Genomic DNA, 24,445 nt, shown 5'->3' on the forward strand with positions numbered 1-24,445 from the left:
GTTCGTTATATATAAAGCAACAGACCATCATCTGATCGCACTCATGAAGTGTTAGTTTAAGAACTAATTACTGTTGTCTTCGTTAATCTATTCAGTGCAAATTGAATTTTGGGTTCCCATTAACCCTTTGAAACCTGGTTTTGCATTTGTTTTCTTGTGCTTCCTTCAGAAGCCTTTAAAAAGCCATTTAACCCTTTGAAATCTAATACACAGAGAAAAAGGCAATGAGCAGCTGGGCAAGAAATGTCCCAGGAAATTAATAATTTATTAGCATAATAAGTAGTTTAGTTATTTTTTTTTAAATTAGCAAACCCAGAAAATGATATTTATAATTATTATAATTATGTATTTAAAATTATGTTACAGGAAAAATGTATACATGTATTTTTTCAATTTTTTATTATTTTTTTTTTTACCTTTTTTTGCTCATTTTAGGGGAATTTGCTTGCAACTTTTGTAATAATTTAAAAATTTAAATAACTGAAATTTGTAATATTGTAGCTTTTTCATTTCCCCCTAGCTTTTAAAAAATAAATTCTAAATCTACTTATTTCCATGTTGCTCATTGTCTTTTTTTATCATATTTTTGAAAGACATCGCAACGATTTGCTCAATGGTTCAAAGGCTCCATTACTTGTGAAAGGCGTCTGAAAGCAGCACAAGATTAAGTTTGTTCCAGGTTTCAAAGGGTTAAAGCTGCAGAATTTATACATTCGTGCCGACAGTGCACAAACATCTGGCCCGTTCCCCCATCATGCAGCATTTTTAGGACCTTCACAATGACCTCGGCTCAATCCCTCTTCACCATTAGACTCTTATAAGTACACACACACACACGCACACACACACACACACACACACACACGCGCACACACATCTGTCAGCTGACTGCACGTCACCTCCCTGCATCTGTGCATTTTACTGCATATACACCGCTGATTAAAAAGCCTTTTTTTTCTGAGATCAAATCTCCGTGAATGCTTGTTTGTCTATTTTTGGGGAGAGTCTGTGTGTGCAGAAGCTATTTTAGATGCATCCCTCAGTATTGTCATTCATGTTGATGTTGTCATGACGACTCAGGAGGCAGGCCGACGAGTCTACCTCAATTTTTCAGCAGAGTTTCAGACTATTTTTAGGCACCGCTCTCCTCCTCCTGTCTGGGTCTCCTGACAAAGCACACATCAAATCCTTCTCCCCTCATCGTCAGTCCTTTGTTGCCAACTTTATTTTTTATATTTATGCATTATGTACATACACATGTACACTGTTAGAAAATCTGTAGTGCTACCAATGTAGCATAGAAATGGTGGAGTTTTTTGTAATTACAATTGTCAGGCAAAATCAAAGAGAGTGGAGGGACGGGTGGGTTGTAAACAGAGGGGCAGCTCAATTCAGATTTTCAGTATCATGAATTAACATGAAAAGTTGATCGCTGACTCTTAAATAGATCCTGTCAGTCGGGGGAGTGATGGTAAACAACACTATCTTTGTCTGGTAAACATTTTTGAATTGTTTGAGTCACAAATGCATGTCATTTTGTAGTGCGGGACCTACTCAAGAAGAAATCCTAAAATGAACATTCTTTAAACACTGGAGTTAAAGTGGAAATCAAACATTCGTTAGAAAAAGGGGCTCAGACTGAACAAAAACGTGAACCTTTGAAGGAGTTCTGGAAGTAGACCGAACAGTAAGGTTGTAACGTCATATCAAATTTCACTGGAAACCAACGTGAATCAGAAAAAAGTGCAGAATAACGGGTGTATCAATGTTACAAAATGTTTCTGGACCCATACAAAGAGAACAGTACTGCATGTAAGAGAGGAGGTTTTTGTAGAACTCGTTCGTCTTGTAAAGCAAGACTAAGGTGCACCTCGAGGGACGCTTAAATATGTCAGAGCCAAATGTTTAAAATCATGGACGCAGAATTTTAAAAAAGGAACTAAGCGATAAAAGATGAACATGAAATTAAGGGAGTTGTCTGCCAATTTGAGAGATTTGATACTAGCTTTCATGCAGAGAAGCAGATGAGAAGATAAATACCATTTTGCACTCTGAACCTACAGTCAGCTGCATTTAGCTCACAGTAAGTTAGCTGAAGTTAGAGGTATGGTTCAGATCATTTAAAGTGGGATTTTATGAGATATTTATCTACAGTCAGTGTGTTACACGCAGTAGATGTCAGTCAGTACGGTACTAGTTTGGAGAACTAGGCAGGAGTGCTGACAGAAAATAAGCAATGGGAGCAAAATTGGACATCTAAAACAATTAATATCAATATCAACAATTAATCTTTAAAGCCAGACTTTATCTAAAAAAAAATTACCTTGAACTGTTATTTTGTGGCAGACACAACAACACAAACTAACTGATTTAGGCAGTGGTAGACCAGCGATTCTTGTCTTCAACGAACAAACACTACTATTTTCTCAATGAAGCCTGGCGGCTTTGACAAGAGGACACTTCCAGTGTTGGGAAGTTTACTTCTGAAATTTAATGGGTTGCAGATTTCTAGTTACCTTGTTAAAAATGTAAAAAGTTGTCTATTTTAATGACTTCAATTTGATAAAGTTTCAAACTTTTTCATGATATACGCCAAAAGACGGCCTTCCTGCACAGCAAAAAGATGCAACAGCATTAATGTTAAATTTAACAACTAAGCTTTTTACCAAAGAAAATATATTCAGATATAACCCCTTTGTAATCACCAACATTTTGACTAATAACAGTAATTTTATACATATTTTCCTTAATCTCAGTAACTGTAAATGACTACAATTACATTTATTTTGTTTTTTAATTAATTAATATTTTTTTTAATAGGGTAAAGCATTACAATGTAGTTTTAAAATAGTGTAAAATTATGGATTTTTTTAAAAACATGTTTTGCTCTATCGTAGTACATTGCTTAGCTTCTCTGTCGGACTCCAGCCTGTTTCTCCAAATTGGGGGTGTGCAGACTGACATCTACCGTATGTAATCCAATCACTAGGAAAAGGAAGCTCACACAACCACAAAAAAAACAAAAAATCACAAAAAATCTGAACTATCCCTTTAAGCCCTAGTTTAAATCATGTTCTTTTCAGGCTTTTTTTGAAAAGACAAAACAAATGAGATCTAAAATGTTAATTGGTGAGCTTAGGAGGATTTTTTCAACCTTCAGACAACCTTACTTTTGCTTGTTTCCAGCTAAATTAACCGGCTGTAGCTTCATATTAACCTCAGAATACAGAAAACAAGTAGAGTTTATCTTCTCATCTGGACTTAGTTGCCACTTCACTAGGTAGCTAGAACTAATGCAGTCTGATACAACAGATCTGTTTCTGTTATTTAGACCACCCTCATATAAATGGGGTGGACAAAATAATAGAAACACCTGCCAGTAGACAAACATAAAATCCAAGAGCATCACAATCTGCAGCCTCCAAGATGATAATAAAATTCAGTTCCAGCAAAAACTGAACTGATCTTTGGATTTATTGCTGTATTAGGCTGCATTTGTGTTAGCTAGGTGTAACTAACTCTAATGCAGAAAGCGAATTATCTTATTTCTCAAATTGCTGAACTCTTCTTTTTAACAAAAGACCTGCAAATACAGCATCAAACTTATATTGTTAGTCAACCGTTGCAGTCAACCCTAGCAGTAGTCTGAGGGAACAAATTATTCAAGTGGTAGCAAGCAAAAAAAAAATTAACAAAAATAAAAATGCTAATCACAGAAAGCACAGCTCAGTACAGAAAATAATTCTGCTTTTGTGTCATGCTTTATCAAACACAGGTTTAAAATATGCATATTTGAGAATATTCATGCATATCCACACATAAACAACGTCTATGCATAGATACACACATACATATATTTATATATTTATATTTGTATCTATGTAATCAAAATCTTGCCGTTGAAAAAGATGCAACAGCATTTACAAAGGAAGTGTACATAAATAGGATGCTGTGGTTTTCGGGGTTTAGCAGCACGATGGGAGAACAGAAGAGTCCAGATGAGCTTCAGGAGGGATTTGGTCTGTCACTGGTGGATGTACGAGTCTCTGGCCCATTCCCCTGCGTCGCCCCTCTTTTTGGGAGCCACCTCCCCCTCTCGGTCCCTGTCTCTGTCCCGGTCGTAGTAGTGGTGGTGGTGGTCACGTGTGGGCCGGTGGTGGTGCGAGCGTTGCTTGTTGCGTTCGTTATGGTCCTGCTCGCGCTCCTTTGAGCGGTGGTGTCCCGTGCCATGGCCGCCCTCATCCGCCCCACCACGGTGATGGTGGTGGTGGTGATGGTGATTGTGGTCCCGGTGGGGCAGTGGCTCGTAACGTTGTTGCTGCTGGGGGTGCCCCTCCCCCAGGTCCTCCTCCTCCTCCTCCTCCTCCTCCTCCTCCTCCTCTTCCTCCTCCTCCTCTTCCTGGTGGAGGAGCTGAGCGCGCGGCTCGATGTAAGCCGAGTCCTTGCTCTCTCGGCTCTCTCTGCTCTCGGGGGTCTCCGAGTCCAAAGTCTCCTGCCGGGAGAGGCCCCGGGCTCGACTGGTGTGGTGGTGGTGGTGGTGATGGTGGTTGTGGTGCTCAGTCCTGTTGGAAGATGAACGGTGGTGGACGTGCTGGGCTCTCCTGGTCGACTCTGTCCTCAGAGGCCGCTCCTCCTCGTTGCCCTCTCCCTCGGCCTCTGCGTCGGCGTCAGCCTGGTCCTGGCTCTGGTGGTGGTGATGGTGATGATGGTGATGGTGATCCTCTCTGGAGCCCTTTCTCTCCACTAACGCTTTGTCTCCTCTCTGCTCGGCACTGCTGCCCTGAGGTCAGTAACACGTCAGTCAGTTGGGGGACAGAAAGCAAAAAAATGCACTAAAAACACACACAAACAAAACTCATGAAGATTAAAATTCACCCTTGTTGCTTCTGGTGCATATGGTGTATACATGCACTCACACAGGAACACACACACTGCTTGAATATTCATCAACCACCCAGGGATGGTTAATGAAGGAGGCTGATTTTAAAGAAAACTTCAAGGTGTAGGTATTTTTTAGTCTGCAGCACAAAGGCAGCACCTGAAGTCTAAAAAAGGTTTTTCAGAGGGCCTCTCCACACTCACCACACTAGCAATCACATGTCAATCTCACTCCTGCTCCTCATCAATATCAGGATTTTCCTCATTTTCAGTCTTACATTTCCAGTTGTGATGGCAGTGGATGGAGAGAGGGGTAGAGGTTAAGGGATTATGAAACATTTACACACTCACGTGCGACATTAGCTGAAAAAAGACCAACAGTTATGTTAAAGCACACATAATCATACCATGACAATGACAATCTGTGTTCTAGTCAAAAATATAAATTATTTGCATTTGAAATCAAGGCTTTTCCACCCATAATACACATGCCGTGTCTTTTACCACCTGGAAAACGTGAGTTTGGGTGCTGGGTGCTACTCTGTGTCAACGTTCAGGGGCGTGGAGGCAGGTTGCTAAGTGACCACAACAATAGATTTAAGGGTACAAAAACACGGCCCTTTATCCGCACTTGTTGCACACTTTATCTTTCTTCTGCTTTGGAGCTGTTTTGAACTTGTATAGAGCAACATGAATTCAACATTTAATCCCTGTGTCCTGCACCACACCAGTCTAGACAGTCTAGCAGATGGAAAAGATGAGAGTTAAAGTTCATGATTCGCTGAATTCAGTCTAAATACTATTATTCATGTCCAAACACTATAAAAGAAAATTGACAGATGTTTATTGCTTAAAATAAAAAATTGATTCTCCTTGATGAGACCCTTAAGAATAGTTGCACAAATAAATATCGAAAATGTAATTTTATCCATGATTGAGAAGTATGTGCCTTTCCTTCTATTCAAAATATCTAGTGTCTCTTTTACCACAGAGGAGCTGCATGCTTTTAACTAGCTTTAACTGCAGTGTAATTGAATTTCTCCTCTCAGTCCCTGAACGTAACCATTTCTGTCAAACTGCACGTTTGATTCGATTAATTCATTATGTGGAAATTAAATAAGAGCAAAAAAGCATCTTAGAAAAATACTCACATATACTTAAAGCGCAAGTATTGTAACGGACTCTAAACCTCATTTACTGCAGGTTTTCGTCTTCTCTCCCTTTCTAGCTATACTGCCTCTATCACTTCCTGTCCTTTCCTGCTCCTCTGCACAGCTTTGCTACAGGTATCCCAGCCCTCTCTGCGTCCGCAGCTCTTGTACCTGCAAGCCGGAGACCGGGGCCGGGCTGGAGGGCAGGGTGGCTGTGGGCAGCTTCGTTAGCAGTGGGTTGGGGGGGCTGGAGCTGGTGGGGTGAGTGCTTTTCCAGTAGGCCTCCAGGTAATCAGCCATATGTTCGCATGCATCCTCCAGCTGGTTCTCATCGAGGATGATGTCGAACATCTCCTGAGGAAGGAGAGACGGGTGCAGACAGAGTTCAAGAAAATGGAAAGGAGACATGTCAAGGTTGAGAAAACAAGACCATAGACAGTGAAGAAATTTCAAATTTAAGACTAAGACATCTATAATTATCAACACAGAGATCATCCTGATCTTTGTATATATACACTGTCAGAACCATGTTAGAATCACTGAATTAAACACTTAATAGCATTAGGCCTTAATTCTGAGGAAATCTTAAACAGTAATTCCCTAAAGACATGGACTGCAATTTGAATTAAATTAAGCCTGCACTTTCACAAGCCTGGGGTGCTTGCTTCATTTTCTAAAATAATAACTAAGCAGATTACAGAAGAGCAGAAATAGAACTGGCACCAATTATAAAGCCTTAAAAAAATCTAACTTCAGATACACATGAAACTGAAACCCAGAACCAAAACCATCTCTGAAGGACAAAACTCTGGTTTGTTTTAAATACTGGATTCAAGTCAGTGATAATTTGGGTAATTTGGGTCCACTGCAGACTTACAGGAGGGCACTGAGCCAGCTTGTCAGCGGCCACCATCTGGACATTGAGGTGTTTGGCCTGAGACTTGCCTCTGGACTTGATGAGCCTCTGCAGCACCTGAGGGCAAATAGGGCAACAAGGTCACTGTGGTTTTATTTTAACAAAACCGAATTTAGGCTTCATGTGGGCAACATTCAAGTCTGTAAAAGTTAGCTTTATACACTACAAAGAAATCCTTTTTTTAGGTTAAAGCCCTTACACTTAACAAAAAACATTTTGAGGTATTCTTCCTTTACATGAGTATTTCTAATTTCTGCTATTCATATTTCTTGCCCACATTTCAGAGGACAATACTTTACTTTTTATTCCAGAAAAAAAACATAAAATCATCAAAACAATTTAGTGTGATTAGTTCCCCATGGTTTTGGCTGGTAACTCCTCACAATAAAGCAGGATGTGGTAATAGCGATCTGCAGAAGACATGGTCCTCCAGTGTCTACAATGGCATTTTTGCTTATTGTGATGTCATTTCTTAGACTATCATCAAATTTTTATTATCCCTAAAATCTGTGCAACCTATTCGTTTTTGAGATTTGCTCATTTTGATGAACAGAGTGCAAAGGCATTTCAATAGTTTTATCATTCATTCCTCTGGCGCCACCGTGCATTTTTCGCACAGATTTACACTGCACGTAACATAATGACATCATCATAAACGTGCAACATGATGAGATGGACGACAGAACTCTTAGTTTTCTGCTGCAAAAATAATCAATATTATAGTTACTATGTTTTTTATTTCAGAGCTCTATATACAGGATTACACAAATAACAATCTCCATATCAGGCCTCAGGACATTCATTTTTAAAAGGCTCAGTTTACTGTCGTAGAGAACTTTTTCACTCACCCTGAAGGTCAAAGTTATGAATCATTCTCCTCACACGTTTGTCGTATACACGCTGTATTTAAATCACAGCGAGGGCTCCTTTTATCACACGCATTGAGCCGCTGTGTCACCAGATCAAACAAATTAATTTTACTCACCTTGGGAGAGGTGATCTTGACGTAGACGATGATGGGGGCGAGGGAAGTCTTCCCGAGCTGTGATGGGTGGTTGATGGTGTCGGCGTCCAAAACTACCAGCTGTAACGTGCGGGCCAGCTCAAAAATCCGCTCAATCTCACTCTGGACTTCAGCTGAAGAAAAAAAGGAGAGTGGAGGTTTTTTTCTAGCCGTAGTCTTATTTAGCCTGTGAGTAATTTAGAATTATTTTTTGTGGTCTTTAAGTGAGACTGTATTGTGATCACACCATGGTATCGTTTTATAAAATTATATTGTCCGAATTAAAGGAATTGTTCAACATTTTGGGAAATATGCGTACTTTTTGTTGAACAAAGTCAGACGAGAAGATTCTCACATCTTGTCAAAGGACTGTACTCCTAAGACATAATTATTTTCTATCAAACTATAATAAAACCTGAAAATAGTTAAGTGTAATAAAGGAGAAAAATAAAACTTATGTGCACATATTTGCTTTAGTTTGAACTTTTGCACATCCGACACAAAACTGTACAGTATTCTTGTACTGACACAACTGTTGTACATATTTGTTTTGCTAAATTACTGTTTTATAGTATCTTTGACTTTTTTTTAATTATCATCTAATCATCTCTATTCTATATTTATGTTCTTGAGTGGTGCAGAACTTCCTTTTATTTCCTCTTCTAGTGTTTATTGTGGATTAATTTATGCACTAAAAAAACAAAGAAAATTCCTTGCAAGTGAAAACCTACATGGAAATAAAGTTTATTCTGATTCTAATATGTTTATTAATTATTAATCGTGAGCTTTTGACTGCGAGCAGCCAAAAAGTAGAGCCACTTTCAGGTTGTTTCTTCATGAAAACTTGACTTCAATCAGATTTTTTTCTTTGTAACTTCTGTTTTGTTGCTCTTCATTACAATAGCACTCACTTTGATACTTTATGTTTTTATTGTGAAGTCCTTTCTACGTGTTGTTTTAAAAGGTGCTGTATAAATCTTTAATTACTAGATTAAGTTTGAATAACTTGACTTTTATGCGTGACTCTTGGCTTGTTTCTTTCTGTTTCACAGATGAATATTCAAAAGACATCCAGACTTTAGGGAGCAGACAAGGAGGCTAATAGCTCTGAGAGGAACAGCGAGACGTATTCTGTTATTTCTAACAACTACCGACTGTTACAACACACAGCCCCCACTCCAACTAATGATGACGTGAGTGCTGAGTCAATCCTACAAATATCATAGCAGGGCACGATTCCCAATCCGAGAAGAGTCATGGCCAAGCTTTATGACTTCCAGTCACGACAAAGTCTGAAGTAAACTGATAACATGAAAACATTCCAACCCAACAGCTCATTCAGACTAAGAATGAGTCACAACTTCTCATTTTCCTGCAAAAATATGCCAAAGGGGTGAAATAATTTAACATGTTTCCAATGCACAATTTTCCCGAAAGCATGTAGTGTATCTTAAGGTAAAGAGGCTTCACTCGTATCAAACAAATGTCATGTTTGATTCAAGAAAATTCATGGTGTTCATGTGCATCAGATGCAAATGTACAAATGCTGATCTTCTGGCAGATTTATTAAGAAGAAAATTAATTTTTCATTCTTTATAGAGCAAGAAATGGCTTCTTGAAGTGTTTTTTTAAACATTAAGTAACTGAATAAATAGATTCCAACCCACTGAATACTTCACCTACAAAATGACCATTTGTATATTAGTTACTCATCCCGTGTTATGTTAAAATTGTGAAAAAAACAAAGTTTTTCCCAGAGAACAAAGAATCCAGAATCTGAGAAAATTGTTGATGAATTGCACACAACTCATGCAGTATAAGCCAAGTCTCATTTATTCAGTCGTAGGTTCAGCGCTTCCCAAACAGACAGCTCTTTCAAACGGGGAACTGAACTAAAAGGGAAACTTATCTATGTTCTCTACAAAGCCAGACTCCATTGACAAAAACAGTAATTTTACCTCCATTGGAAGCAAAAGCTGTTGGTCTACCGCTGCCTCCTGTGTCCAACGAGTGAAATTACTTTTAGGTCAACAGAGTCTGGCTTTGAAGAGAGCGTAGATAAGTTTCACTTTACGACTGGAAAAGTGTAGGATGTGTAGTGATATAGGAGTTTAGTCAGATGTTTTCATAGAGTTTTGCTGTTGTTAAATGCGGACCCTTATGACGTCAATTTATCAAGAATTTTGTCCGTTTTTGGATTCTTCATTTACCATGGAGGTGAGAAAAACTTTTTTTTTCACAAATTCAGCTTAACAAAGAGCGAGTAACTGAACTATGGGTGAAGAATTTCTTTAAACTCAAAAGTTTTGTATGAAATTTGAAGAAAAAATGTTTATTATTAATATGCTTCTTTGTTCTAAAGTGTCATTATAGAGAAACTAGAGGTATTTAAGTTCATGCTCTTTTTATGTCGAATTGTTGACTGTAAAGTTTTGCCTTTAATCTTTTTGTAGTTATTTATTAACTCTTTCAGTCACTATCTATTTTCATTTTCTTATTTTGATTTATGTGTATTATGTTGTTATTATTCTTTTTCCTTGCTTTTTATATAATGCCCTATCTTTTAATAGGGAAGAGTTATGGTATGTGAATCATTTTTTAAATGTATAAAAATTAACTGAAATTGTTGCGATAAAACTCCTGTTGAGTTTTTATCTCGTACAGCAGCACACCGCTGAAAAAGACTGAGGTCAACTCATCAGGTTGTAGCGTGGTGACTCTGTGTTATCATAAAAACGATAATAAGCGTCTTTCTTCCAGCATACACTTTCCCTTTGACTTCTTCCTCTGCTGCAGCCACTGACTGATGCTTTTGTTGATACATAGCAAAGATTGTCCCCTCAGTCTGACTCGGGAATCTGTTTCCGTCTAATCACATCTGAACCCGGATCAACCTCAGACAAATCAGAGCGGCTCTTGAACTTGTTATCTTGCGTTTATGCTTTATCTTTCATTCCTAACAAAAGAAAACTGGCCAAGGCCTTTCCGGGCCGTCGGGAGTTATCATTACCATTGTCAAGAGTTCCTTTAATCGTTTCCTTCCTTTTCCACATAAGCTGGTCTCCTTGAAAACATTATGAATCAAAACACCAGATGTTCCCAGGCATTGCAGTGATTTTTAGAACAGACGTACCCAAGTTTGAGCGTGTGTTGGAGCGTTCGATGATGGCGTGCTTGCTGGGATTGTTCAGGACTGAGCGTTTGGCAAGAGAGATGTCCGCCGTGACGCGAGTGATTGATATTCTGAAACAAGGGACAAGAAAAGCACGTGGTTTACCAGATATTATGGACTTTATTTGACGTGTATTAAGACCAAAAATAGAAAAGCAAACAGCTGCCGAGAATCAGAGTCAAATGATAGAGAGGAGAGTAAAACAAACAAACAAAAGACTACGATTATACAATTTGGTAAAGCAACATTATACTACTTTTAGATTATTTCTGAGTCACATTCCCAGATCATCAAACACCAAATTTTTGGGTTGGAGGTTCAAATCATAACTAAAACTTGCATAACGTTGCTTTGAAAATAATGTAAACACATGTTGTGGTGAATTTTAATGCTGCAATTTGTGCCTTTTTTCTATTAATTTATGGTGTAAATGTGTTTAATTCTTTCAAAAATAAAAGTCCCCTGCTACTTTCATAGTTTTATTGGGGTAAAAACAAATGCATGTTCTAAATATATTATTATATATATTATATAAATGTATAATATATGTGTCCCCGCCGTCCCCCCTGAAATCTACACCTATGTCTAAAGGTGGTTTAAAATCAGAGCAATGAGTCCTTCAGCCCAAACCTGAAAAAACACTGACTGGATCATAGCCACAACTTTGTTTTCTTTGTACTACCCATTTTTGTTTGTCTGTTTGTATGATTTTAGGCTATTTATCAGGTATTTCTTACCAAATTTCATGCAAATTTGGGGGTAATTACTTTTTAAGTTGCAAATTGCATCATTCCTATGTTCTTCAAAGAAATCAAGCCGATCTGCTGAGGTTTCAAAGGGTTAAGTAAAAGATCTGAGTGCTTTCTCCACTACTACACATTACTTATGGCCTGACCACATTTACTTGTTATAATTAATTGTGTAAAAAATATTAAGGTGTGGAAAAAAATGTAAAGAACAATGTCACGTATACTATACTGCATAACTACTCCTGTTGCTCTTATTTCAAAGTAAGAGTATACTGTAAAACATCTTAAAGTGAATCTTAAGAACCGAATTATCCGGTTATGTTGTGTTAAATCATATTTGAAGAACAGGACTCAGAATTAACAGCATCCACTTCAGCTGCTGGTGGTCTGAGTGGATGTGAGTGTTGTGTAACTTCGCGGCCGCTCTGCTTCGGATGGGTGGATGGACTAAACATTGAGTAAAGAGAATCCTGCTCTGCTCTAGGGCCCACTATGGCCTATTAAGGACATGGAGAGCGACTATTTAAAGCAGCAGCACACATCTCCAGGCCAAACAAACTTGTTACACACTCCCTCGGCTAACCTCGGGGGACAGATAAATACCAGCCTATAGAGCTGGAGAGGCAGAGGAGGAATGAGGAAGGAAGCGGGATGAGTATTTTAAAAGGTCACGGGGAACTTACCGTCCCTCGAATCTGTGTTTCAAAAAGTCAAACAGTGCTTTTTGCATCATGTCTGTCACCTGTGGAGGGATACATTTAACAAAACTGTTAAAAAAGGGACACACATTCTGCAGATAATTTCCCAGTAAAAGCAGTGTTGTGTTTAAAATTGCCTTTACCTCGTAGCCCTTCAGTGACGGTCCAACCAGAACCACGGGCCGCATGGAAGGCACAACGTCGTACGGAGGTATGTGTTCCGCCTTCAGAGAGGAGAAAAACAGTTGCTCACATTCATGGAGACAAAGAAAACACGCACCATCACAAATCACTTGTGGGATTTGGAACAACAATGACCCAGACTAGATTTAAAAGCACTGGAACATTTTGAACCATGAAATGGGACGTCCCCGCTGGCCCGACAAAACACGAGCGTTGATTTATATAGTAGATTTAGCAGTTTACTTCACAAATTTTCATCAGGTTGTCTACTTTTCAAAGCATTTTACAGTAAACTACAGTATTTTATGATGATTAAAATGTAATAGATAAATTCCCTCATTTCATGGTTCTGATGCCAGTGAATAAAAGGGAAAACTACATGACAGGAGAGGTTAGTCTGACAGGGAGAAAAAGCTACAGTAGATCAACAACAACTGAAAAACAAGGAAGAAATAAGGATGCAGGTAGAAAAACCTGGGAAATAGTGGGAGCTCAGTTTGTATAACAGCTTCAGTTTAAAATCAAAATCATAGATGTGATTTTGACAAGATGCTTAAACATAGAGCTGCTACAATTAGTTGATTAATCAATCCTTTGATCAACAGAATTAGATACGTATATCCTGATCAAAATAGCTTGATCGCTACCGTCCTGTAACCGCTGTTAAATCGGTAATCTTTAAATACGTCAACTTTGTGTCAGACACAATATAATTCGATTTTCTTGATTAATTAATGTAAATGTGCTGCAGATGAATCAATCATTAGTTGCAGTCATCATTGAAAATGTTGCCAAAGCAATTTAAAAAGATTTGTAATGATTTCGAGGAAAATATTAAAATCTGAATAACTGCTAATGAGAACCGGTGCTGGTGAAAAATGAAATGTCTAAAGTATAATCATCTCTTTTTACAGGAGATTATATTCTTACGTTGTTGTTATAGTTCGCGCCAAGTTTAGATACTCCCGAGTCATTTGTAAATTTTGGACAGGCTGTCTTTTTGTTGTATTTTTAATTGTTTGCACTGTGCTTTTACATTCTGTCAGCGTCTGACAGCGAGGCGGTGAACCTGATGCGGCTGTGAGTCCCGGGCGTCTGGCAGAGCAGCATGTTTGAAGGATGTGCGGATATGTCAGCACACTGGAGCGAAATCTAAGTGCTTTCTCTCTCTTCTCTCTTTAAAGCGCAGTAACAGTGCATGATCCAAGCTGAAGCTCTGTTGGAGAGCAGACAGCTGGGAAGCAGAGGGCTGACTACTTAAAAGGACTGTTGATTATCATATCCACCACGCAGTATTTTTTACTCATTTTCTCTCCTTATTTGTGCTAATGTTCAAGCTGCTCTCTCAGTCTGTGTTATCTTTATGATGAGTGCTTTAAGTAGATTTCATGTTCGCTCTTCCTCCTCTCTCCACTTCTAAGCAATTTCTCTCTGTTTGCTGTCGTCACTGCGCTTCCCTCGGGATGTTGTGGGAACTGATGCACACTGCTGCTGACAAACACGAGGGTATTAATGGACAATGTGGTTCTGCACAAATACTTTTGGTAGCGCAAGTTCAGATTTTCATTACTTGGTTAACGTCAGCATGGGAAAACTTTCACGCATTAGCATTATTACAAGATTAAATTGACTTAAAGCTGGGGACAGAAGTTTCATTTTGGCGTCATTGGGCTAAAACCCCATGGTAATCTTTGAGCATATTGTAACCATAATGGACTGAGAGAGAACCAGACTTCATCAGAGAGTCTGGATCCTGATGGGAGACTTTGGCCAATCGCAGGTCATTTCAGAGACAGGGCATTCCCTTCTGGGAATGAGATTGGGAAATATTACGACTTTTCTAGGTTTTCCTCGACTATGAGGCACCTGTAATAAATACACCTTAACTATTCTGCAAATTCCTTGTATGTATTTATATAGTTGTTTATATAGCCATTAGATTTTACAATGAATGGGTCTGTGTTATAAGCTGACAACAAAAAAGAAAGCAATACTCCACATTTTGGGAAAGTTTTTGCTTTCTCCCTAATAGCTAGATGAGAAGATTAAAACCACTTTAATGTTTGTCTGTTAAATATGAGATTACAGCGAGCAGCTAGTATCTAAGTTAGCTTAGCATGTAAATCGGAAACAGCTAGCCTGGCTCTGTCCAAAAAAGGGGTCAACAGATTATCGGACTGGCCAATTATTGGGGCAAATATTTGGCATTTTGCCGATTATCTGTATCGGCATTTTATTTTAATGATCGCTGAATTAATTAATGAATTAGAAAGTGCAGATAAAGTGTCACCATGGGAGAAACTTTTACTTTGTAAAACCTCAGGGAGCTAATTTTATTTATTCATTTTTTGATTTAAATTTTCACTTGACTTAAAAAAAAAAAAAAAAAGTTGCCTGGAACTTTATGATGTATATGATGTTTCGATCTTAATTAAACATTTGTAAAAGCGATTTAAACAAAGTTTTTTGTTATATTCCAAATTCTAAATATTGACAGAAAGATTTTTATTTTTATTGTAAATGCATATCGGTTTTAAATATCGGTTACTGGTCTCATTAATCACTAATTATCGGTATCTGTATCGGCACTGAAAAACCAATATCGGTCGACCCAGAGTCTAAAGCTAATTAAACACTAAGGAAATTAAATATGATATGTCATATGATACATGTCCTTTGTTAAATCCATATGAAAACATGCAAAAATGACAGGTTGCTGTTTCATGAGGGGTTACGTGTTGGAATGACAGTGGTATCAGCCTTCTCATCTGAATTTTAACAAGAAAGCTAGTAGACATATCTCCTAAAAATTGTTGAACTATTCCTTTAAACTCTGTTTTAGTTTTTTAAAAAACTGTCCACACTGAGCTCCCACTCATCAGGAAGTTGCTTACAAACATTTAAAGAATCACAAAGACACACAGAGGATTGCAGGAGCAGTGAGTAGGGTTAGAGGTCAGTACAGAGCTGAATCTCTACAGAGGGTTTGTACAGTTCAGACCACAAGAGGTCATCCCCGGACCCCGCTGAGCTGGTGCGCTGCACGCCACGACTTACCGACTTCTGCTTCTGCTTAGCTGTGGTGAGACGGAAGAGGAGAGAGAGAGAGGTTAAGAACAAGCATGCATGCTAACGGACGGGTGCACGCCGAGGGATGAGGACGGTGTTGTAGACAAACAGGACGGGCGCTGAGTGAAGCCAAGCAGGCATTTAGTCAGAGACGTGCGGACGGACAGAAGAAGACAAGGTTGGGTAGTCCAGAGTTTACCTTCTTAAAGAAGGGCATTCGTTTCTCTTTTGCTAGGGGTGACATGACAGTGTTTGGACTGGCTTTAGGGGAGCGCAGGTTGACTGGAAGCTCATTGTCCTCAGGGTCTAAGTCTGTGGCGTCTATGTCAATGGCTACGCACACAGACAGACAAGACCACCATCACACAGACGAACACAGGAGGTCACAGGGTTCACTCATCATCGACAGTAGCACAGAATTTGTGCTACTACACATTGACAGGAAATGAAACATGTAAAACTACAATTATGGCCGTTTAAACATGAAACTGACAGGAAAACACCAACTTTACTGCAGATAGAAATAAGAAATATGACGGATTTAAGTAGTGCACCTTACCTTCGTCTTGAATTCGGTGTTTTAAAGTTGGTTTAAAAGTCAAAAAAATCTATTAAGTATAAAGTTGGGAGTTTTACAGTTGCATATCAAAGCTACTCACCAGACGAAGGAGGAGTAGATTTCCTTGAGTTAGGAACCACTTCACCTAAACTAGAGGATGAGTTTGCTCCCAATTTACTAAAAAGAGACAGTGGTTGACATGTGAGATAAGCACAAAGTTTACATTAATGTTAGTCAATCTAACGGCCAAAACAAAGACTTTTTTGTGCAGATGAGGGTTTTTACCTGGAGTGGAACTTGCCCTGTTTGGCTCTCTGCTCCTGGAGGATACGAGTGTTTTCAAGCTTCACTGGACTGGGGATGAAACCGATTTCACAGCCTTCCTTCACCAGGCGTCCTATCCACCAGTCATTGTTGAATTTCTACACAGAAAAAGTAAAGACAGTTATCTTCTTCTCCTGATTATCATCTGTATTTCTCTTGACATGACTGACTACATTTCAGGGTTCATACACATTTTTACAAATACATTTCCATGACTTTTCCATGTATTTGAGGCAAAGACCACTTATTATCTGAAACAATGATTAATACTCCTTATCTGTTCTTTTTTTCAATTTCTTTTTGATCTTTTCTGTCTTTAAACATTTTAAGTGGTTTCTAAAGAAAAAAAAATGCATTTTTTAAAAAAGTTTTGGTAGTCTTTAAAGAAAGGATACCCATTTATCACAGCCAGAAACAGGAAAAATTAAAAATCTCATTGGAATTTCAAATTTCTAATGAGCCTTGGAAACATTGTGTATTATTTTACAGGTTTGTGAAACAAAAAAACAAAACAAAAAGACTTTTCAAAAACTTCCAGGGTATATTTAGTTTTCCAGAACTTCTCAAGGCCTGGAAATTGCTATTTGAAGATTCCATGATATTTCCATTTTTTTCATGAGCTGTTTTTTCCCCCCAACTATGTTTATTGTCATTTTCTTGTTATAAAAACACACCAAAGAAACATATAGAAACAATACAACTGTTTGTAACTAGAATTAATAAATTACACAGATATAAATCAAAACATTTCCCTTCATTTTATAATTTCTGTGCAGTGTAAGGCCAACATTTCATGCTGTCATGATGTTAATGTACCCAGAGCTGAACAAAATCTTTCCCCTTGCTCTCAGAAATGTAAGTTAGTTAATGATGCACAGATGGTTGGTTTGTTTTAAAAGTCGGTCAGAATAACACATTTTTTGGGTGTTGTTGGTGACCTAGTGGTTTTTATATTCATGTGTACTGGGTAAACTTTACCCAATGCTGGGTTGCTGCTAGACTGACCTAGTACTGGGAACCATGACTGACCCAAATTGGGTTAAAAGTGACCCAGTACTTTTAATGAATAACATATTTCTCACGTCAAAATATAGAAAAGTTGAACAGCTGTTGCTTGTGCCATTTTGCATTAAAAGAGGTTTTTTGGCAGTGGTAGACTATTCGATCATGTGAACATAGTTTTCCTCTTTCATTCCTTCAAACACCTTCTTTAAAGAGTCAGCGTTCCAATATTTGTGCACATCCAAAAACCTGTTCATATCCAAGTCTTTCATAATGTTTCAAAGTCGGTGTTTCTTCTTTCGAGCGGATATGCATGCTTTTCTTTTTGGCGCCCATCTCGACACACAGCTCTGATTGCAAAGCTACAAGAGGCTGTTTGTCGCAGATTGTGGTAAAAACTCCAATTCAGACACATATTCTGAATGCACTATATTCATGTTCGAGAAATTCTCCCGAAACTTGAATAATCCCAGCATTTTTCTCGTCTTAACCCAAAAATGCTTCATTCAGAAAGAGGTCTAATTCTGAATATCTAAATCAAATATGTTGTTTACCATTGTCAAAATCAGAATAATTGCCTGTAAATGTAGTCGTCACTGTCTTGAATGTCATGTCTGATTGTAAAGTTAAGCTCTCACCTCTTTGACATGGAGGAAGTCTTTAGCCTCAAAGGAGATGGCCATGCCTGGCACGGGGACATCATCGTCGTGACATGGGCTGTAGTTGACATTTGTGCGGACAGCAAATGCAACTGGTTTGGTCTGCAGGGAGGAAAAAAAAGGAGATAAATTAAAATGTCAGACTGTCCAAAAGAAATAAATGGTAACCTGATAACCTAATTCAAAAGAGTGGAGACCTATCTCTTAAAATGTATGAAGTTTAATCTTTTTGTGCACTGCTGGAGAGCTGTGATTCCTATCTGCGTGTGAGGTATAAAAATAACCCTGGTGAGGGATACAAGTCGGCTCTGACTCATCCAGACTTAGTATCTCTCCTTGAGTGATTTGACTGCTGCAGGCTTAAACACTTTTACAATTCGGAGTGATGCAACATGTTAGCGTCTGCAGCAATCACCACTTTGACACCGATAGTAAAACAGAGCTCTTGTCTTGCGTCTGCTTATGAGGAGCACAAACAGCACTTGTGTAAATGGTTCATAAATCAATCACACAATCTTTACAAATGGTTGAATCAATACCGGCCTTCCTGTCGAATCACTACTGACCATCCTCTATGGGACAAACAGTCCATTGAGAAAATGCATACAGCTAATGAAATGTTTCCTGCACACCTGCAGGCTGTGATATAACCACCCACACTGCCACATATAAGAAAGAAATTTTTTTCTACAGATATTTTTACAAAAAGCAAAATCAAATCTCCTCTGCCCATAGTGACGCATTCCATTTTCTCCAAAAAGGGATTTGAATAAGATTTAATAAGGTCACATCATGACAAAATGAAATGGGAGAAGCATATGCTCACAGACAATCAAGCTGATTTCAGATCTCTGCAAGAGTAGAACATACCCACAAGAGACGCACATCGCTTTAAGAATTACATAAAATGCTTTTGGACATAATCTTGGAGCCAGCCTGGCGGCGATGGCAGCAACAGTTGGAAACATGGTCATGCCCTCAACCAGATTACATTTGCTCTGCCTTTGAGTGTGTGACAAGCATGACACAAGTCAACTGAAGAGCCAAAACGAACGTACAGGGATGTAGCTTAGAGTAATCTCCCTGCCGAGACCCACGCTGAATATTTACCTGCAGATGAAAGTGAGCAAGATGAGGGGAAGTAAGAGTAAAATTCAGCTGGAAACCAAAATAAACCTACTAGATTTGATGCTGTAATTTCAGTTGGAACATAAACAAGAGTCAGTGAAATACGTTAAAAGCGGACTCAAATCTGGCATGATGTAGCAGCAATCAGATTTTCCCATAGCAACCTAAAAATAAGCTGTACCAAGTTTGAGTTTCAATTCAGTGCACATGAAATATATATGAAGCAAGGCGGATCTACACATATTTTTGAGTATTTATTGTGTAACTTAATTAAATAAACCCAAGTTGACTCGGAAGAGAGAAATAGTTGATCTACTGGCCAATCAGAGGCTGAAGAATTTCACAATAACCAGAACTGGATAACCGGTAAATGAAAACTGTATAATTATACTACTTCCACAAGACTTACTAATACTACAGTTAATAATAATAATAATACATTTCATGAAGCATTTTTCATGGTGCTCAAACATAAGTCAAAATAATTACAAAAGGAGTCAATTATCACTCACATATTAAAGTATAAAATCAGCTACTGCAGGTTTAAATACTCAATATGAGATTACGTGAGTTTCAAAGGTGAATATTTTTCACGCAGCACTTTCCCTTTCACCTTCAACCTTCAACAATGATGGATTTGCGTAGATCTAAATGCTACCTGAGATCTGTCGAGGCGATGCTCAGTGAAGCTCAGTGCTGTGAGAGTAATTCATCAGCGGCTGCAGGAGGAGCTACACAGACGGCGAGCGCTCTCTTTCATCATCACTGTCCACTGCTGCCTCATTGATATACAACAGGTGTGAAGTGACTGTGATGAACTATGAGGGATTATAGAAATAATACATTAGTGAAATCCTCCTGGAATCATTTTCCTCATGCGGACAGCAATGTAAATATTCTATGAAGGGATGGTTGTCAGCTGGATGTGTGTGTGTATGTGTGTGTTTTTCTCCACTGGAGAGATCATCCAATCCAATGTGTGCCGTGCCAGGACCCATAGAGGACAAAGCGTCCTTGGCGTTTGCATGCATTGAGTCACATGGCTGCATGAAGGTATAAGGTCCATTAGTACATAGTATGTATGTGTCTCATGGACCGCTGCCTCTTTCCTCCCTCCCAGCTGCTCTGCTCGCTCTTATCCATCATGGCCGCTTGACAGGTGAAGCTTTCTAACGCTTAATGACATTTCACAGACCTGTAGGCAATCACGCACACATACATGTCCTAACATGCCACCTTGTATCACAGGTGACTGCAGGAATTGTACATAATGGCACATTTACACTGCTGTGGAGTAGCTCTACACCTCCTGACTGCTCTGTTGCTTCTTACGTAACACAAGCCTTCATTATGGATGCCATATTGACTGCAGTGAGGGAGGGAGAAGGACAGAGGCGGAGGGTTAGAGACTGGGTAAGAAGTGTGGGAGGAGGGGAAAATGGATGGGGGAAAGAAAAGAAAAGAAGATGGACAGAGGGATAGCGGACAATGTGGTGCAAAAAAAAGGGAGCAGAGGACAGGAAGTGAGAGGACACACATTCATGGAGATAAGAAGCAGAGCAAAGATAAGACAGAAATAACCAGCTCAAGAGAAGCCCTATCTGTAACTGGGAACCCTGGGAGGCAGCGCGATGGACCACAGCCAATTAACACCACACGACGCTCATCACAATATCACATCGCACCATGAATATTTCAACAGACTGTACCTCCCAGTCCCCTCTGTGCTTACAGTGACTGAGTGAACACTTGCCCTTCCTGTGGCTGATTTGCCATGTAACGTGCCACATGCCTCTCCATTAGCAGCACGCACGGGATCTCGCACTGTAAATCACGATCCCCACATTGTTTCACCTTGGATGTTGTGGATCGATCTGAAATAAATTCTCTACAGCTACGTATGCTGGCCTCAGGCAGTACTGAGAGCCTGTAAAATGTATTATATGGCACAAAGGGAGCAATAACCTTCGTAAATTTACCGTGGGAAGATATTTCCATAATTATCCAAGGTTTCTTTAGTATATTATAAGGATACACAGTAGGTAATGATAAATGAAGGCCATTGCAGCTACCATTTATTGTAACATTTTGCCTGGAGTTAATATTCAGAGTGAAATAACACTTCTATGAGGTCACATTTATATCTACTATTATGTTTGCACTAATTCAGCAAGTCAGATTCCACATTGTATTCAAAGCTTTTTTTATTTTTTCATGGCAGCACTTTTTTTACACTATACTACAAATGCAAGCAGCGTGAAAAGCTGAGCATCTATTCTGCACAGAGCGCTACACGTTTGCCGTTTGTTTTCTGAGAGTTTCCGGTGTGGGTAGATTGTGAAACTGAATTGCCCTGTTGGGATAAATAAAGCTGTTTGAAGATCTGGACTAGGCATAAACATGGCTACACTCTGGAAAAATGACCTGCAGGTTTTTAGATATTCTGAGATAGCCTGACTTTTCGTCCCCATTATAGGTCAAACTCCAAGAATCCTTGAACCCCATATTGCAGCTGTAATGCTCCCTCTCTGGTAAATGCCAGAGAGGGAGCATTCGAGTCTCCGACCCTAAGCTGAAATAACCTCTGATCTAAGACCTGACAAAGCTTATCAAGAGCCAAATAAGACATTATACAGTTTGTTTATTACTAAGTACTTTTTTAAGGTCAATTTTAGACAGCAGTGTTAAATTTGCGTGTATGTCTTTGCAAATCCATATAATGTGTAGAAGCAACATTACAAGCATCAACTCTGTCCCCACTTCTTACGAATATCTGAGGTATGCTAGGGAAGTCATACTGAGCTACTGCCCATAGAGGCTCACAGTCAGAGAGTCTGCACTTCCTCTGACCCCGGCTCGCTCTCTCTCTGGTGGCCAGACCGCTGAGAGGCTATTTTTTACCAGTCATCTGTCATGTAAAATGCCAGCGGGGGTAATCTATGCCAGGTTATCTATAAAGCCAACTTATCTTTTTAATTAGTGAGCCAGAGAGGGTGACTCTGGAAAATAACAACATAGATCTGCTGGAATGATCTGTCTCTGCCAGCTATGAGCTACCTCCAGATACAGCACAGGAGGAAAATGTCTGCTCGAATGGATGGATCGCCGAAAGCTTAGAGACTAGCAGCTAGACACTAAACACGGAGTGAAAGACAATGGACTCATTTTTCAGGCACTTGCTCGAATTAATATGCAACAAAAGAAGCTATGCAATGAGCTGTAAAGCAGGAAGCAAACACAATGTGCACAGAAGATAGTTGAATTATTTCTTACATCAAAGACATAAATCTTGTCAGCGATTTGAGTGATTCTGTGGAAATGAGCGTTGATTGCAATTCCTGTCGCGCAAAGGCAAGCCTACTCTGCCGTGTGTGTGTTTGTTTATATGCTGCTAATTGCGGCCCAGAGCAGGCTCGGCTCGGCTCTGATAAACAGTGACGCTGATCCCTCTGAGGCCCCTAACCTCTCACATCAGAAGCCCCCAAAAGCCCTTTCCTCATCTTAGGAACCAGCTGAACGTCCTGCTTTTCTCATAGTCACCATAGACAGGCCTGCAGCATTTTCCATCAATCTCACCCCAGAAAAACCATATGATTTACTGTTATTGTTTTAATGACGAAGCGTAGGTGAGATGAGGGGAAGTCCGAGATAAGAAAACTTTGCTTCAAGTCAAAATTACAGCGACTTAATAGAGAAACCTTGACCAGACTGGCCTTCTAAGTGCTCTGACGTAGACTCTGTTAAACTCAGTGTCTTCCACTGAAATACAACTGGTAACCCCCCTTACTAGACTGAGAACATGATAGCTAATTTTCCTGCCATTAAAAACATGAAGGCCCAAGAAATGAAACCAAAAAGGAAACAGATGCAGCTTTTAATTGTCCAATAACAAACCATCCAGAGTAAAGTTTACATTGCCATTTGACTGATGCCAGACTTCATTCATTCAAGCATAATAAACCAGTTTTTTTCAGTGCACATGCCCCGAATCATCATGGCTACTGCACATGTCTGACTCTCTTTACTCTGAGATTAACCAAAAAACTTCTTTCCTTTTTTTCTCAAAATAAACAGAAGTCTGTTTATATTCAGTCTCACTCACCAAAACAGTCTTTGTGTATCATGTTATTTATAGGTCATAAAACATTTGCAGAGCTGTTTTTTTTTTAAATATTCATGCTTGCTATCTTGCAGTCGTCTTCTTCCATGCCTGGCACAATGTTATGCTTCTTCTCTAATCAACTGTCAATCAGTGATAAAGTGTGAAATCTAGAGATGTCACAATACCATCTTTTTCTTTATTACACCAAATCTGATACTTGAACTTGCAAACTGACCAATATACCAAGTACTGATCCGATCAATAAAGTAGCAATATTCAACAAATGATGTGCTGGTCATCCAGAACAATACATTCTTTAAATGTCTCTGATATTTTTGATGCTTTTGGCTGGTCTTTGTGGAATTTGAATGCAATACCCAAAGCTTGCTACTGCAGTGTGTCCTGTTTGTTCTCCTTAGCTGTGGTGAACTTGTCGTGCTATTTTGTGTGATGCATCTTTAGATGCTTTATGCAATCGCTGGTGTTAAAATTGGCTGCACTCGTGCCGTCCCTTGAAACTATAGCCTTGCATACTATACACGTTGCCTTTCTGCCAGTAGGACTTTCCTATATAAAATATTGCCAAATTGCTGTCATTTTGTTGGCGGCTAAGATTACATTATTAACTGGAAATCGATTCTTTGTTGCTGCTTTAAAACAGCAGTTGCCAGTGGCTGCACAGTGCAACTTGCTTTGCAAGCTACTGATTTAGAGCAGCAGAAGGGAGAATTGTTGCAGGAAAACTGTTGTTTAATGCTGGCGTGGCACTACTTCTAAGTTTAACAATAAACTACGTGGTATCAGATTGGTGAATAGACTCATACTGATCAAAATAGATCTTTGATCACAATG

General features: G+C 39.1%; 1 protein-coding gene across 9 annotated transcripts in view; it reads right to left on the bottom strand.

The window, feature by feature from the left end:
* Nucleotides 1-1,202: 1,202 nt before the first annotated feature.
* cacnb2a (calcium voltage-gated channel auxiliary subunit beta 2a) overlaps nt 1,203-24,445 on the bottom strand; it is a 77,127-nt gene continuing 53,884 nt past the window's right edge. For 7 of the 9 annotated variants that reach the window (XM_042510101.2, XM_088071910.1, XM_088071911.1 and 4 more), the window contains 11 exons: nt 18,343-18,465; nt 16,664-16,800; nt 16,479-16,555; nt 16,019-16,152; nt 12,711-12,791; nt 12,553-12,611; nt 11,082-11,191; nt 7,931-8,082; nt 6,907-7,002; nt 6,201-6,383; nt 1,203-4,780 (listed from right to left, as the gene is read on the bottom strand). In XM_042510101.2, the coding sequence (XP_042366035.1) occupies nt 4,025-4,780; nt 6,201-6,383; nt 6,907-7,002; nt 7,931-8,082; nt 11,082-11,191; nt 12,553-12,611; nt 12,711-12,791; nt 16,019-16,152; nt 16,479-16,555; nt 16,664-16,800; nt 18,343-18,465 (1,908 nt within the window). In that variant the 3' untranslated portion in view covers nt 1,203-4,024. Of the gene's footprint in view, nt 4,781-6,200; nt 6,384-6,906; nt 7,003-7,930; nt 8,083-11,081; nt 11,192-12,552; nt 12,612-12,710; nt 12,792-15,807; nt 15,828-16,018; nt 16,153-16,478; nt 16,556-16,663; nt 16,801-18,342; nt 18,466-24,445 lie in introns of all 9 variants that reach the window. The other 2 variants (XM_088071909.1, XM_088071913.1) reach the window with 1 other exon arrangement.

The sequence above is a fragment of the Plectropomus leopardus genome, chromosome 21 (genome assembly GCF_026936395.1).
Source record: "Plectropomus leopardus strain MGB_pleo_1.0 chromosome 21, ASM2693639v1, whole genome shotgun sequence".
Classification (NCBI taxonomy): domain Eukaryota; kingdom Metazoa; phylum Chordata; class Actinopteri; order Perciformes; family Serranidae; genus Plectropomus; species Plectropomus leopardus.